Source organism: Thunnus maccoyii, chromosome 19 (assembly GCF_910596095.1).
Source record: "Thunnus maccoyii chromosome 19, fThuMac1.1, whole genome shotgun sequence".
Taxonomy (NCBI): domain Eukaryota; kingdom Metazoa; phylum Chordata; class Actinopteri; order Scombriformes; family Scombridae; genus Thunnus; species Thunnus maccoyii.
Window position 1 is genome coordinate 11,778,842 of NC_056551.1, and position 16,037 is coordinate 11,794,878.

A 16,037-nucleotide genomic window follows, 5' to 3' on the forward strand; every position below is an offset into this window, starting at 1 on the left:
GCTACTTCATTTATTTTATGTAATTGGTTACTGAAGGACAGCACAGACAGCAAATGTTATTATTTCAAATATATTAACATTTCAATATTTCACATAAAGAGGGATGTATCACAAAGACATCATTTTTCTTTGTGTCAATTAGTCCTACTGAACCCACAATCTCCTGATTACAACAAGAACATGTTAAAGAATCTATTTTTAATATGCAAATGAATAATTTTGCCTTTGTGATAAATTTGTCTTTACTGTTTCGTTTGCTGCTCGTGGTTTCATTTCTAAGATTATGTCTGCCTACATGTGAAAGTGAGGAACGTCTTTCACTCTCCAACATTCCCAAAGGAATAATGCCTGTGGCCTGTAAATATATCTGTATCGATGGACTATATGTGCGTGAATTGTGTGGTTAGATGAGAGGGAGGTGCGGGGAGAAAGAGAGATGACGAGCATGCTGTAAATTGCCTATGTTCAGTCTTGGGGAATTTTATTGACAGAAATGACCCAAAGGCCATTTTAGAACTTAAGAGGCCATAAGAATTGTCAGAGACGAAAACAGCTCAAGTTTTGGAGAAACGCAAGGCTAAGACTTATTGTTGATATCTGTAAAGTATGAGGCATGCCCCATTCATCTTGGTCGGGTCACAATACTTCAATTTCCCTCATTTCTCTGAAAGGGGAAATATGATTCCACCTATCGATTGCTGCATAAATGTGTTGCCTAGTGATGAAAGATGAGGTGTGCTTTGCTTTTATGTGATCCGATTAACCTCCAGCTGGGATTGGGCTCTCTGCTCTGCCCCGGTTCTACTGCAGTGTCAGGGTGCATGTGATGGGCGCTTAGTGCGATTAGTGTTCCTGTGTGTTTTGCTTGTGTTGAGATATCACCCAGGACATTTCACTAACCAGGGGATTATCTTGCTAACCATTGAAGATGGTTTTATATTTAGTAGCCTGCACTGAATTTAAGATTGTGAGTGGTTGAGCCTCAGAATAAAGAAAATATGTGTACTGGACATTCTCCTTCTTGGTTCTTAAAATGAGGTATTTGTTTTGTACAGATTATGATATTGTACTGCACAGAATGAGTGAGGAGCTTACCTCTAATTCTTTATTAAATTAGTTAAAATAAATGTCTAGTCAATACGGCAGTTAAAATAGTTAGCTAATTGCTGTGCTGCTCAGTGGTTTTGGAGACATTGAGCTTCCTCTCCCTTTGTGTGCACACACATTGTGTGCAATACTTTACCAGAAACCATCTTTGATAAGGTTTTTAAACTACTTGACTTTGCCAATAGCATTTTTTTCCATCCGAGCAGCAGCTGACATTTATATCCAGCCCTTCATGAGCCCCAAAAAATACCCTTTTCATTCCATTGTTCTGTGGTTGAAAATAAAAAAGTTCCCTCTCAAACTAACTAACAGTAGATCTATTGATGGTGACTTCAAGGTCCCCTAAGCAGTTTCTATACAGAGCAAGCTCCCACATAGAGCAAATGTTTAACAAAAGAAAATGTCACATAAAGATCACATGTTTTACCTTGTGGACTTATGAAAATTTGGGATTTCAAAAGCTTTTTTTTAAATGTTAGTATGAGAAGACACAAAACAAGATGAGCATTTCCTCTTTAAAACAGTATTGGTCCCTCTTTGTGATTTCTCACAATAATTGCTAATATCTCCTTAGGTCCATTTCCACTGTTTCTGTAAGTCCTAAAGAATATTGAAAAAATGTTGAAAAGATAAATCATATCAGACAATTTTGGTTGAAAGTGAAAGTTGAAAAGATACATTTTTATAATATCTTCTAGAATTTATTTAAGGATGAAAACTAGCACTTTTCTCAAAGTCAAACATAGATTGTGAAAAGTTGTAAACAGCTATATTCATTAATTAATCATTAAAGCATAGGACTGGTGTTACTCTTTACTTTTAATCACTGTCAACAAATTCAATAAAAATTCCAAAACCAACATTGCACTGGTCTGTCTCAATACCTTCCAACTTCCCTAGCGTGTCTGTGGCATCCAAAACATTTTTTTACTAAAATGTAAACCTTTTTTTTAAAAAAAAAAAAAAAAAAAAAGATCACAGTATATTGTTTCATTTTGTAACAACATGAGGCTATGAGGCTGTACTTAGACACAGTGGTGATTTAAGCATGGCAACACGCTAACCGTGATGATGCTAAATACCAACAAGTCCAAATTAAACAATGAAATAGGTTGCTAGCGAACCTATCAGCACTAATCGGCAGGACAACATTATTTCTCTGTGCTTTCCAAAACCCTTACAAGTCACTGTTACAAAATAATGATGTTTTATGATATGGCAATGCTATGGTTAAGGTCTGGCCAGGTTTAGGCACAAAAACCACTTGGGTTAGGTTTAGGGAAAGATCATTGTTTAGGTTAAAATGCTCATTTTGTTAGGGTTAGAGAAACATGTGGTGTAAAGTTACTACTTCCATAAAGTTATTTATGTATGTAATAATTTGGTGTTGGATAAAGTGGAATTTTGGACCTGAAGATGGTGCTATATGGAAAGTTAAGAGATCACCAGTTACAATAATTCAGCCTGAGAGGGACATTATGTCTCAATCAAAATCAATCTAAACCACAAATGTCAACATCACGGTGGCTAAAAGTCTAGGGAGTTTTCTAGGTTTTTTGTTAGTGTTACTCAAATAAATGTAAATAGTGTAAAGACGGAACATGTCATACAGTGCAACTGTGTGGCTGATTGATGTGTTTTACTTTAATAGTTTTTGGATAACAATGGAGGTTTTTGACACAGAGGAATGAGCCATATGCTTTGTCTACTTGGTAGCAGGATCAATTTATTGTTGATTTTGGTATTTTCACGGGGTTTGTTGACAGTAAAATATTGAGTATCACCAGCCTTTTCCTTTAAGCCTGTCTTGCAACAAGACAGAACTGTTTGGGGTAAATCATGGATGTACAGACAGGTGGACCAGATTTAGATTTCAGATGCCAGCCTTGTCAGTGACCACCTCTGCTTATTTTTTCAGAGACAGTCAATAAGAGTTGCATCAGTGGATTGGAAAGCAGTGAATTCTTCTACAGATCGCAGTTTGCAGTTTAACTAGAGTTTCTAAAGCAGGCGAGAGCGATGTACTGCCATGTTCGTGATGTCTCTACAAGAAAAACAAGTCTAATTTTAAACTGAATCCTCCTATGAAGGAGGCATGTGGGCCATGCACATCATCCCTTGCTGTGCTGTAATCTTTGATTTTTTTTCAGAACACTTATGAGAAGACAATGCACCATCATCACTGCCTCCCACTTCCCCACTCCATCCCCTGTTGCTGTTTGTCTTCCCACCTTTTACCTCAATCACTCCTCTCTCTCTATATTTGACAAAAGAAAATCTGTTTGATTAATGTGTTAGTGAAGTCAGGCCATCTTAATATGTTTGATTAGGGAGTGGTTGCAAGATCCACACATGATGGAGGATAAAAGTAGATACAGATTCATTCTTTATTGTCCTCTATAGAGGAAATTTGCTTTCAGTCTGTACACAAGTAAAACTCAACACAGAGTATAAACAAACAAAAACATCAAAACAACATAAGCCTGTTACAGCGTTAGGGGGTGGCAGGGGTCGTGTGCTATGGTCAGTGCTCTGCAAGTGGTGGCAATATCAGTGAGGGCTGACAGGTTAGGAGTAGGGAGGCCAATTATTTTAGAAGATATGTTAGTGATTTTCCGGAGCTTGTTTCTATTGGTGAGGGTGAGCATGGTGAAATAGCAGGTGGCGCAGTACAGGAGGTTGGGTTCAATAATACTGCGGTACAAAAGGAGCAGCAGGTGGGGTTTAACTGAGAGAGCCCTAAGTTTGCGAATGGCAGAGAGTCTTTGTGGGCAGCATTTATGGATGTCTGTGATGTGGTGATCAAAGCTCAGCTTATTGTCCAGGATGATGCCAAGGTAATTAAAGCTCTCCACCATTTCCACTGGCTGGCCGTTGATGGAAATGGGGCAATGAGGGGTGGTGAATTTATTGTGGGTATAAAAGATGACCTCCTTCATCTTGGTGATGCTGAGGAGGAGGTGACTGTCTGTGCACCACTAGGTGAAGTGGGCAATGGATTGTTGGTAGGCTGTGACTGAGTCCCTGTCTATGAGGAGGGCGAGTATGGCTGCATCATCAGAATATTTGAAGTATTTTGTAATGGAGGAGGGGCTAAGACAGTCATTGGTGTAGTGTGTGTATAGAAAGGGACTCAGAATATAGCCTTGGGGGGCTCCAGTGTTGACAATGATGATGGGGGATGTAGTGGTACCCACCCTGACTGCCTGGGGTCTGTCACTGAGGAAACTGTGAATCCAACGGATGAAGAGAGGTGGAACATGGAGATAGTGGAGTTTGCTGATCATCAGATGCTGTTGAATGGTGTTATAGGTGGAGCTTAAGTCTATGAAGAGGACCCTGGAATAGTGGCCAGGGAAGTCTAGGTGTTGGAGGAGAGTGTGAAGGAGACATGCCACTGTATCTGCTGTCCCTCTTTTGGCCTTGTAGGTGAACTGGTAGGAATTCAGCTGCGGGCTAACAACTAGGAGGATGGCATTCCGTACCAGTTTCACGAAGCATTTTGCAATGATGGAGGTGAGCGCTACTGGTCTAGAGTGATTCAGTTCGGAGGTACGGGATTTCTTGGGACAGGAATGATTGTAGATGTTTTCCAGAGGGTGGGGACGGTTGAAGTCTGGAACGACTCACTAAATATTGAATGGAGTACAGGGGAAAGCTCCAAAGCACAGCCCTTGAGCAGCCTTCCTGTGATCCCATCTGGGCCAGGGGCCTTACCAGCTTTACACCTCATGAGCTGATGGTAGATGTCCACTTCTGTGAAAGGGACAGAGTGTGACTGCTCAGGGGTGGGTAGGCTCCCAAGCAATCGGTCACACTTAGGAAATCAAGAAATGGTTTGATTTGAAGCCAGACGTGCTGCCTTGGAGATATAACGACATTGAAGGTGCTATATGTAAGAATAGCCCCAGCTCGTCCTGGCTTATAATACCACTTTGTACCTCAAGAGGTGATAGTGAGTCACTGTAGTGTCCTGTCTGCCCTCAGTCTAACATGAGAGGATGAAGAAGTAGTGCTGCCCCGAGCAACTGGCAGATTTTGAGCCAGGCTAAAAGCTGTTGTACTTTTTAATCTAGGACCATTATTATGTCACTTTGTTAAATTTTAATATTTTTTCAGGTGAGAAAGTAACCCTTTAAATTCCCAATATGTGGTCAGTTTATCCAAATTACGCTTGTTTGAAAATTCGCTCCAAAATTTTCGGCGATGTGATGAGCCATTGGCCGATCAACATCTGTCGTCATACTGGGGAGAACATGATCTGATGAACTGATCTATGCAACTCTTTGGTCATTTAGCGCTGGCTATAATTTCTCTGTAGCATTTTGATACCTTGACGACACCATCGCACAGATTCACTGTAAACAATAGGCTTCTAAATCCACTTATGTTAGACTGAGGGCAGACTGGACACTACAGTGACTCACTATCACCTCTTGAGGTACAAAGTGGTATTATGAGACAGGACGGGCCGGGGCTATTCTTACATATAACACTTTTAATACTATGTTTTAGAGTTTATTTTAGAAGTTGGTTGCTGCATATTGTAGGAATTCTATGGAAAATGCTTTAAATGCATTTTAATTTGGAGTTCCATACTCCTATAGGCCCCCATGCTCACACAACATGAATATAACATCAATACATTAAATCCTGAATGTAACATCTGCCTTATGATGAGGCCAGTCCAGTTCAGCTGCATGTTTGATATGTGATCAGACTCTACAGCCTGCATCCTGAGGGGTTGGCAGTGCCCAGAAATCCACCATGAAGGTTTACAGCCAGGATTTACCACAGGGGTTAAGTTATCTGCACAAATCATTCCCTTTTTCATTTGCAGAAATAGTCCTGCAGACATCATTTACAAGTACAGTAGCTGCAGACATGAAATCCAAGGACAACTCATGGCTACAAATCAAGCCGGCTTTGCCTCTCTATTTACAACATCCTATTGGTGTCATAGGATGGACATATTCTAAATCTGAAGTTACAAATTACAACATTTTTTCTGCTGTAATGAGGTATTTTGTTTCATCTGTGTCATAGTAAGTAGAATCTAGGACAGTGTGTCACATCCCCCAGAGAAACAGAGAGACAGGAAAATCCTCTCAGTGTGCTATGAGCATGATCCAGCACCAACTAAGCACCTGCTCCCCTCTTGACATTGCTCTCAGTTTTGTCTTTTTTAAAAAAAACAAGGGTAAACATTGTACTTTCAGTCAAACTGTGTACCAGCAGTCAGTCACTGTCTCTCCGAACGTCTTTAAATACTTCATCTCCATCAGGGATGCTGTGGTGTATAAAAATGCAGTTTAACTCTAGAGTCCAAGTAGTTTGAAGACGATGCGCAACATGAATACAAACATGAAGCAACTGCTTACAGAACAGTTCAACTAATTTGTATTTATGATTCATCCTTGTTATTTATTATTTTCATGGCTTTGTTACTCATATCAGTGTCAGACTTTTTACTACTAATGCATATTATTATATAGATTAGAGGTCTGTAATTAGGTTCAGCTGTGGGCCTGTTTTTCATCTGGACAGCCAACACAATATTCAAAGCTGTGGTGGAGACAAAGGCCATATTTTCAACATTTTTGTATTTATTTGGGAATAAAATGGACTGAAGCTGTGTGGCGTACTTTGATTTCTTGCCATTGGAGCTTCAATCCAAGTCCTGACCAGTGTAATGTACTAAAAAAAAACTGAGCTGGCCCAGTATACCCAGACTAAAAAGTTATAACAGATGCAGAGGGATCAGATAATAGGTCTCCGATCGATTCATTAGGCACCCCATTTGGCTAGGTTACAGTAAAAGACAGTACGTCTTGATAAAAGGCATCTCTCAAAGACATACAAATGAAAGGTAGATAATGAAAATGTCATTTCAGCACCAGGAGCTGGCCATAGTACAACATATTAAATAGCCTGGAGTATGGCGCAGTACAAGGCACAGTGGCACTCTGCTCCTCTCCTTGTCAGACGTATTGATTATTAGAGGGAGATAAAAGGCCATTTTCATCTCTGTAAATAAGCCTTAAATGCATATTGCTGAATGTACAGTAAAAGGGTTCAAATGCTTTGATGTTCCATAAAAAACTAGATGAATGTCAGATTTAATTATTTTATTTGGGGACCAGATTGACATTCTTTTTCTTAAACATCAAGGTAAAACAGGGTTTTGAGCAGGTAGGGTAACCCATCACTACATCTTTGTTTCCTGTCTTCACTGTGTTAGAGTTGGGATGGTCCTTTCTGAAGTGCTGCTCTTGTGTCTGGCGCTGGTTCTGTCCATCTGGCAAGCTGGTCATTCCTCTGCTGCCATGGATTGTCACAAATCACTGTCACGCCACGTCTCTCCCATAGCACGGAGGGTTCGGGACAGAAAATCAATGTGCTCTCATGGGTTACTCCATCAGTCCAAATATCTTGAGCTTGATGGCAGATAGAAAGAAGTGATGGGGAGGATTTGCAGGATGGAGTGAGGGAGGAATGGAAGCAGGTTTTAGGGACTGGTCTGGTGAGGTTGGATGGGCACGCTGGTTGGTTTAAGATAGGGGTGGACTATGTTGTGAGCAGAACCGGTAAGAAAGAAAGAGAAAGGTTGGGAGACATGAAAGGCTGGATGTCTTTTTAAATGTTTTGCCAATATGATACATGAAAAGAAACATGTTTTTCAGAAAAAATAATGTATCTTATACAGCTGTGAGTAGCTCCTCCTTTTCCTTCGTGCATTGTATTATAGAGCAATAGTGCACAACAGCACATTCAAAAATCTGGTGTTATTTTTGTGTATGTAATTCTTTTCCAGTGTGAATGCACTATAAACTAAGAACTTGCTCACAATTAATGCTGTATGTAGTATGGAATTGGGACATGGCTAAACTGACCAGGCATTTGATGCCACTTTTCCATACTTGACAGACGTGAAGCATAAGAGGAGATTGGTGTGAAAGCAGGACGGAGGAAGCAGATCAAGTCATTAAAAAAAAGAAAAAATGAAAAGTGAGATCGAAAGAGAGAAAACTACATACAGAGTTAGTTTGTAATAATGAAAAGTATTGAGAGCAGGGGGGAACGTGGACAAGGCTGATAAGCAAGTGATTCAGAAAGACGCAAGTGTTTTGGATTGAGTCTAACACATTCTTTTAAATAAGAGCAGCGGCTCATGAAAGCGATATCATATGGAAATGTCTACAACAAACCATTTAACATTCACTGCTAGAGCTGACTGTAGATATGATTGCCTCAGGTTGCAGGCAATGCATGCAAATGTTATGTTAAATGTGAAGTGCGCTGTCCAGGTCATGAGTTATTTCCTGCAATTTTCTCTCATTCTGCTCTTTGATTTCACGCCTGGCTCAGGCTTTGTTGATAGAATTTAGAAGATGAATCATCCTCATACAGCTACAAGTACTATGATGCATGACCAGAAGTGTTCTGGATTATTTCAGATGTCTTTACCTCAGTTGTTGAAACAAAGGATAAGAGGTAGATAACATCTCCTTCATTGTCATTTTCTTTCTCTGTTTCAGTGGTGAACAGCAAGGTGATCCTGGAGGGCCTGCAGAGGTATGGCCCCATGCCCATCTATCTGCCTGTCAGCTACCGGATCCTCAATGCTGAGTCAGCTTTCTTCCTACAGGAGGCAAACCAGGACTTAATGAGGAATTCCAGCCTGCAGGCCCGCACAGAGTCCTTCTTCATCCACCAGGCTCGGCAGATGCCCTTTGTCAATGCTAGCTACGGGCCACTGTCTGTCCAGCAGCCTGTCCCTCTAGAGATGCTGCAAACCCTGCCAGGGCCCTTCAACACACCCTCCTTTACTTCATCATCTGTGCCAACATCAGCATCAGCGTCACCTCTCTTTACGTTCAACTGGAAGGTCCACACCTATATTATCAGTGAGAGGATTCATCCCAGTTGGCCAAAAGTTCAAGTGTTGTTCTATATTGCAGGGAGAGACTGGGATGATTACAGCGCCATCCACAAGCTGCCCTGTGTTAGGATGTTTGCCTTCCACGAGACTCAAGAGGTGCGTGGGACATGCAGGCTAAAAGGTGAACTGGGGATATGTGTTGCTGAGTTGGAGCCTCTAGCCAGCTGGTTCAGCCCACCCACTGTCAGACCAGGTAGGCAAAGGGTTTCTGAGCAGGCCCAGGGCACTCCTGTGGAACTCTACTACATGGTTCAAACCACAGACAGTGGAGACTGCAGCTCAGAGGACTCGAGAAAGGGCAGTTCTGTCCGCACAGATCAGCAGAAGCCGATGGGCTATTTTGCAGGGCACACACCTATGCAGCGCATTGGGAGTGTCAGGCTGTTTCAGCCACTGTCAGAGCTGAAGCTGGACAATAACTTTGTGGTGATGGTACCCTCCAAACCTATCCGGCAGAGAGAAACAGTCTCTACTTTTCTGGCTCTGTCCACACTGTCTTCAGTGCAAATCTTCACCCTCAGGTGAGTCAGCCTCCTCCTAATATAGTTTACTCTGCTGCTCCACCAAGGTTCTCTAATTTTCCAAACTACAACAAATTGGACAAACAAGCAGATTGGTCAGTAACGATAGATAAAACCATCAATGCTCATCACAGTATACCCATCTGTCATTTATGTGTGAAATTATGCTGAGGCATACAACAGTTATGAGGAAAATTGCTCAAGAAATTGTTACTCATTGTTGTTCTGAGTCATATTCTGAAATGACTCATGCAGACAATAACTAATAATCTTGTACAATGCCTCTTTGTTCCTAAAATACTACGCTGTATGTAGCAAGGTCACGCAGACCTGTCAGATACAATACGGCTCCTTGTTCAAGAAATCAGTTTGTAAGCAACAGTGATGAAGTCTGATCGTTGTATTTACTTTTTCCACTGACCAGATACTGTTTGGTTCGGAAATGTTACTTACTACTACAGCTTGTTTAATCGAAATAATCTGCAGTTGGCAAAATCGTGGATTAATCTCTGGCATTAGAGATTAGAAAATGTGTGTATGATAAGCTTCTGATTTGCCACACCATACTTCAGTCCACAGACAATGTTGCCATGACACTACTACAGTACTCTACTGCCCAGGAGCAGCTTGGTTACTTAAGTAGTTTACAGTATTTAGGTCATTTGTCCACTAAGCTGGAGGACATAATATTGCAAATGAAAAGAAATGTAAGCAAGACAGTGGTAACCAAGAGTGCCCTTGTGTAATCATGATCATTATCCTGACTTCATTGTGTGAAACAACACTCACCCCTTTTGTCTGCTTTGCTTGTGCAGAGTAAATCAATTGGCAGACATTTATGATAAAATCAAATTATTTCAATGACAAAGAAATAGCTTGCTACACACCAAAGCTTGGCTCTGGACCAACTTGAAACCTCTTGGTACTTATTTACAGTTTTCAGCAAGTGGAAGTGTAAACTATTTCAGTTATGTTCAACAACAAAACTGAGAGCAAATTGAAGAGGTTTCATTTCTGGTATTGTTTCTCTGGTTATAATTTAGGGGTCATTTTCATGGCTTTATATCATCAAGAGATTTTCTTTTCAACCATCTTTTTTTTATAAAGCACTATTCTTGCATAACTGAAATATTGAACTCCTGACTGAATACAGTCCATAACATAAAGAGTTAAACCACTTTTAGCTAGGTTTCTCTGTGGACAAAGAATGCTGGCTGCTGTAGATGAAATATTTAAAAATCTCATGATAGGTAAATTAGAGGTTTGTTTGTGGTTTTTGTGACCTTCAAAGTCATTTTGGAGAGATAATAGAGAGATATTGATGTGCTTAACATTCTCCAACTAGGGGGACCCCGCAGCCCAAATGGGCTCTGCCCCTGTTTGTCAACAACTATTATGATAAGATTTCTTTTTAAAAAATAGAATTTGTCCTCCAAACAGTGATGCAGGGTAAAATTCTGGAAACAGTCAACACTGTTTCACAAAGTCTCCAAAAACAGAACATAAATATTTTGCAGGCAAGCAAATTATCTGAGATCCTTGCTTCACTCAGAGGGGAGTTCACAGCTTTGAAAAAAATCGCCCAAAATCTTGCCCAGTCATGGAGTACTGATCCTTCATTTCCACAGAAACATGTAGATGTACCAAAAGACATTTTGATGAGTTATGTGAAGATGAAAGGCTGCTGAATGTGGAGGAGCACTTCATCAGTATCAGTATTTTACGCAGCTGTAGACACTGCCATTGCACAGGTGACATACAGGTTCTGTGGCATGCAAGAGGTGGCACAGAAGTTTGGAGTTTAATGCCCAAAAGAACTTTTTTTAAAATCCGATGATAAAATATGTAAATTAGCAAGTGCCCTAGCTGACCAATACAAAGATGACTTACACGCACATTAGTGTCCGCCATAGGAAATCGAGCATGGTTTAGTTCAAGATTTGGCACACACTCTACTCATAAAGCACCACTCCATATTACCAAGTGTGCCTTATGTAGCCACAGCTATTAAACTATTTCTTTCATCTACCTGTGACTGTCGTAAGTGCTGAAAGATCCTTCTCAAAACTGAAACTAATTAAAACATATCAGAGAAGCACCATGGCACAGGAGAGACTGTCAGGGCTGGCCATCCTGAGTACTGAAAATAAACATGCTTAAAGAGAGTGGTATGGTATTTTGCTCATCCAAAAGATGTGCGCATGTATACTCGCCTGCAAGCCTATAAGAAAACCGATATGTTTTACATATATGTTTTCACAATTGATGTAATCTTTGTTGCTCTGTTTGAGCAATCAATTTAAAATAAAAAAATAATTTGGCCTTAAAGGAAAAGCTTGTTCTATCTATCCTCACAGTACAGTTGTGCAGTTATATAACAATCTGAGTTGAGTGGGCAGTTAGGCTTTTTACAGTAACTTTGATAATGAAATCCTGCTCTCTGTGACAGTGAGTAATGAGGAGGAGTCGAATACGGAGTAGCTTGGACAGCTCTCGCAATCATGGCCATCACAGGATCAGCACCTTGACAGCGGCTGTAACACTTTGACAGTTTGTAATGTTCAAAAGCTACAACAGTTAAAAATTTACTCAAGACAATCAACTCCATAATCAGTATCCAGTGTTCTAAAGTGGTCTGTTTATTCTCATTGTGCGTTTGAAATAATAAGTATCGTCACTATGAAAGATGTTAAAATTCACCAGCTCTGTGCTGCAGGAAAGGGGCCCACTCAAGGTAAGCTGCAGGGGGTCCTCATGTGTTTGTGTTACACCAGTTTCCTCCAAATTGCATTTGACAGTCTGCAGGGGATGGTTTTGACTGAATAATACCTCAATTATGCATTTGTGCTATTTATAATGATTGTTTCATGTACTCACCTTCAAAATTGCCTGTCGGAGGAAAGTTCTATCTGAGGTGATTCCACACAAGAGCAACACACTTGTTATTGATTCATTGAGCTTTGTCTCATACAAATTACTATTCAAAGTGACTATAATTGCTCCATGTTGTGCGATGAAAATTAAGGTGTAAGGAATATGCATTTCCACCGGGCTACTTTTATGCCTGAGATCTAAATCATGGAAGATGAAACAGTTAGCAGCCTCAAAGTGGAGCTGTGACAGAGAGCCTTGGCAATTTGTCATCCCTGGGTGAGCAGGAAATCTGCCAAAAAGCCTCATTGCTTTTTCTCTCACTCCAGTGATGATGAACTCCCATGAAGTATTAGCGCTCGCAGTGTGTGTTTATCACATTTGTCAGCATGTGTGTAAATGGGAACTTTAAAGGTAGTTTTTTTCCTTTAATTCTTTTTGCACTAGTATTGCGCCCCAATCGTTCAGAAGTTCATCTTTTTTATGTTTTCCGTTGGGATAGCACAGTCTTAAAATTCAACCAAAATACCTCATTAGCAACCAAAAGATTAAACCTCAAAGTGTTTGAAAATCACAGGCTACTTTACAGTACTTGACTGCCAGCTTACCAAACTCTATAATTGAACATCCGAACGCTGCTGATTAATCTCATGTCAGCTCTGTTGTGCATTGCTTTTATCTTACAGGTCTAAACCTGTGGTGCTATTCAGTATGTTTTTTTTCTCTCAGCTTCTGGATTTCCTGATAATAAAAAAAACCCCTTTGCTTTAATATACTCCTTTAAGTGCTTGATATCCCCTCAGTGACTGAATTTCTGTGATGACGGTATGTTAGCACTGCTACTGTATGAGCAAAGTCAAGTTCAGCATCACTGGAAGTGGGAACTGAAGTATGTGTGCATCTGTGTTGAGCTTTTCAAGATGGGAGTTTTCAAACTGTCGAACGCCAAGTCTCTGCTTCTCTCTCTCGCTGTATGTGTTTGCATACTGTCGGCCAATGTTTGACTATGCACTGGTGTGGGTGTGTTTATGGACAGCTTACTTTACAAGTAGCTTCAGTGTTTCTCCCAGTAGCTAAGGCATCATTAACTATTTATGTTCTCTGGATTTACTCCCTTCTCTTTCCCATTATCCCCCCCCCCCCCCCCCCCCCCCTCAATTCATCTACTCCTCTCCTCTATCACTACAGTCTAACTTGTGACAAAAAAATACTGAGAATCTCTCTGGATAGCCTTTATTCCTACTTGTGCTGCTGACCAACGGAATCAGTAGTTTTTTCACTCAATTTTTTTTTTTAATTACTCTTTTCTACACTTTTTAATAGGACTGCAAGAGAAATGGTTTATTCTGACTTATTATATGAAGCAGAGCATCATGCAGCTTCCCTTTCAAAATCAAAATGCATCAATTTATGAAATGTATTAGTCTACTTTCTTTGCTTGTTTATGAGCAACATATACAATCAGCAGGCTCAATCTTTTGGGTCACAGTGGTTTATATAGACCATAGTCTGATATCTCAATGTTGTAATCCTGTGCAGAAATCAAATAGCAAATCAAATGCAAAGAAATAATTTTAGAGTATGACTAATGGTGGTGAATTTTTTCTTTTTGGTATTACCCACACAGGAATCATTTTTTCCTACGCTGTAATAGATTTTGAGCTTGTTCAACTTAGAAATGCAAGTTCCCCTGCTGCCTTAAAAAAAGTAATTTAACTGAACTAATGTTGAATAATAGTTCAAAGTTGTCTTGTGAGTTGTGAAAATATAGAACTAACTGAGATAAGTTAAAGTAGAGATATCACGTTCAATACTAAGTTGAATCAACAAGTGTTTGGTCAGACTGACAAAAAGTCACAGTGTGATTTGCTTTCCATTTCCATTTTCTCAGTTTGAAGAGTCAGTTTTTCATTTAACACAAAGAACACACTCTCTGGCTGCAGTGGGAGCCACTTTGTACCAGAGTCCGTACAATGTCAACCTACAAGGATACCCTCAGGAACAGGGAAATTAAATGTGTACAGTGGTAGTACAATCTGGAAAGCATCTTCGGTTTTGGGACATCTTAATCAATTATTGTTCATTTTAAAACTGTAACTGCTTCACGCAAGATGTCTCTTACATTCCTGAAAAGTCCATTCTCAGTGTATGTGCACTGGAGGCTTCTGTTTACCAGCAGTGTTGTTGTCTAGCATGATCGGCCAAGCTTTGACTCCAACAATAGAAGACTGTTAAATCTCTCTAAGCAGAGGGATTCTCTAGAAAACAAAAACCTTGGACTTCGGGCAAAAGTTTATTTCAATTTAAACATTTAAATTCAGCATTAATGCTAAATGTATGCCAATTTCCATTTTTCATAAACATAATGAAAATATTGTCTCAACTTTTAAAGCTTGGAGGCCCACAGCTTCTGTGATAGTTAGAGCAATGCCAATATTCAATAGTGTGGATACAAAGTGGCAACAGCCTGCAGTTTAGCCAACCATCCCATCTTGCTATTGACTCTTGACTTGCTCCTTTTTTGTTGCATTGCTGCCATCTGACTGGACCAGTGGAGCTGACAATGGTTAATATTAGACCTAATGTAATACATTTTCTTCTTAAAAGATCATCAAAGATTGGCTAAAAACTTCTGCTTCTATAATGATAAGCTACAATTATTGATGGTGCAAGAAATACAGACAGCATCCCCTGTGTGGGCTCTTGATTATACAATGAATACAACTGTTTACTCGTTTTAGGGCAATGTCTTCTGCACCCTTTGTTCACCCATTTACTTATATTAGATGTAGGCAGGATCAGGGAGAAGCAAGTGTTTGGGTGATGTCCATTAGGAAAGAGAATACAAAACAGAATAATTTTTGCGATTTAAGTCTGAATAAGTTGAATATTGGACCATGACTGGCTTCCAAACTATATGCGATGTCACAAGTCATGCTCATAGGCCTGCCCCCTAAAATTTGATTTTCAATGAGCCCAGAGAAACTTCCACTTTCAGCAGATGAATGAGAAAACAGCTGCACATACATCATTCTGCACAGTGAAGCTCAAACATCCAAGTGTAGGAAAAAGAAGGACTTTAAAAAGTTTACTTCAACTTCAGTTTATTTATAGTGGAACATCACACAATGAGTCTCTGCACACTTTAGAGATTGAATAAAAACATAAATTAAGTCTAATTTATTTGCTCATTTCAAATATTCAGTTAAGCTTGCTGACACTTAATTAAGCTTTGTGGCTATTGGGGCACCGGAAATGAGCCCTCTGTTGGCCAGATGCGACTTCCCTAAACTGTCAATCCATTATCAGTTTTGACACCCTACTTATTTGTTCACATTTAACTTTATATATTTGAGAGAAAAGTCACATTTAGATGATATAACCTTGTTTATTAGCTTTTTAAACTGTGGATCTTCCTAGAAAATGGCATATATGACGATGAAATTATTGCAGTACCTGGCGTCATCTTACTTCCAGCTTTTCACTAATGGTGCAGGATATAATTTCAAGGAGGAATAATTGAGTTTCCTCATGTAGTATAACATATTTGAATGATAATATTTCATATTTATCCTTAAATTATCATACATAGTAAT

The 16,037-nt window shown here is 39.8% G+C and overlaps 1 protein-coding gene across 3 annotated transcripts in view; it reads left to right on the forward strand.

Moving 5' to 3' along the window:
- LOC121885534 (transmembrane protein 132C-like) overlaps positions 1–16,037 on the forward strand; it is a 177,871-nt gene that overhangs the window by 50,065 nt on the left and 111,769 nt on the right. For all 3 annotated transcript variants that reach the window (XM_042395079.1, XM_042395077.1, XM_042395078.1), the window contains exon 3: positions 8,646–9,570. In XM_042395079.1, the coding sequence (XP_042251013.1) occupies positions 8,646–9,570 (925 nt within the window). The remainder of the gene's footprint in view (positions 1–8,645; positions 9,571–16,037) is intronic.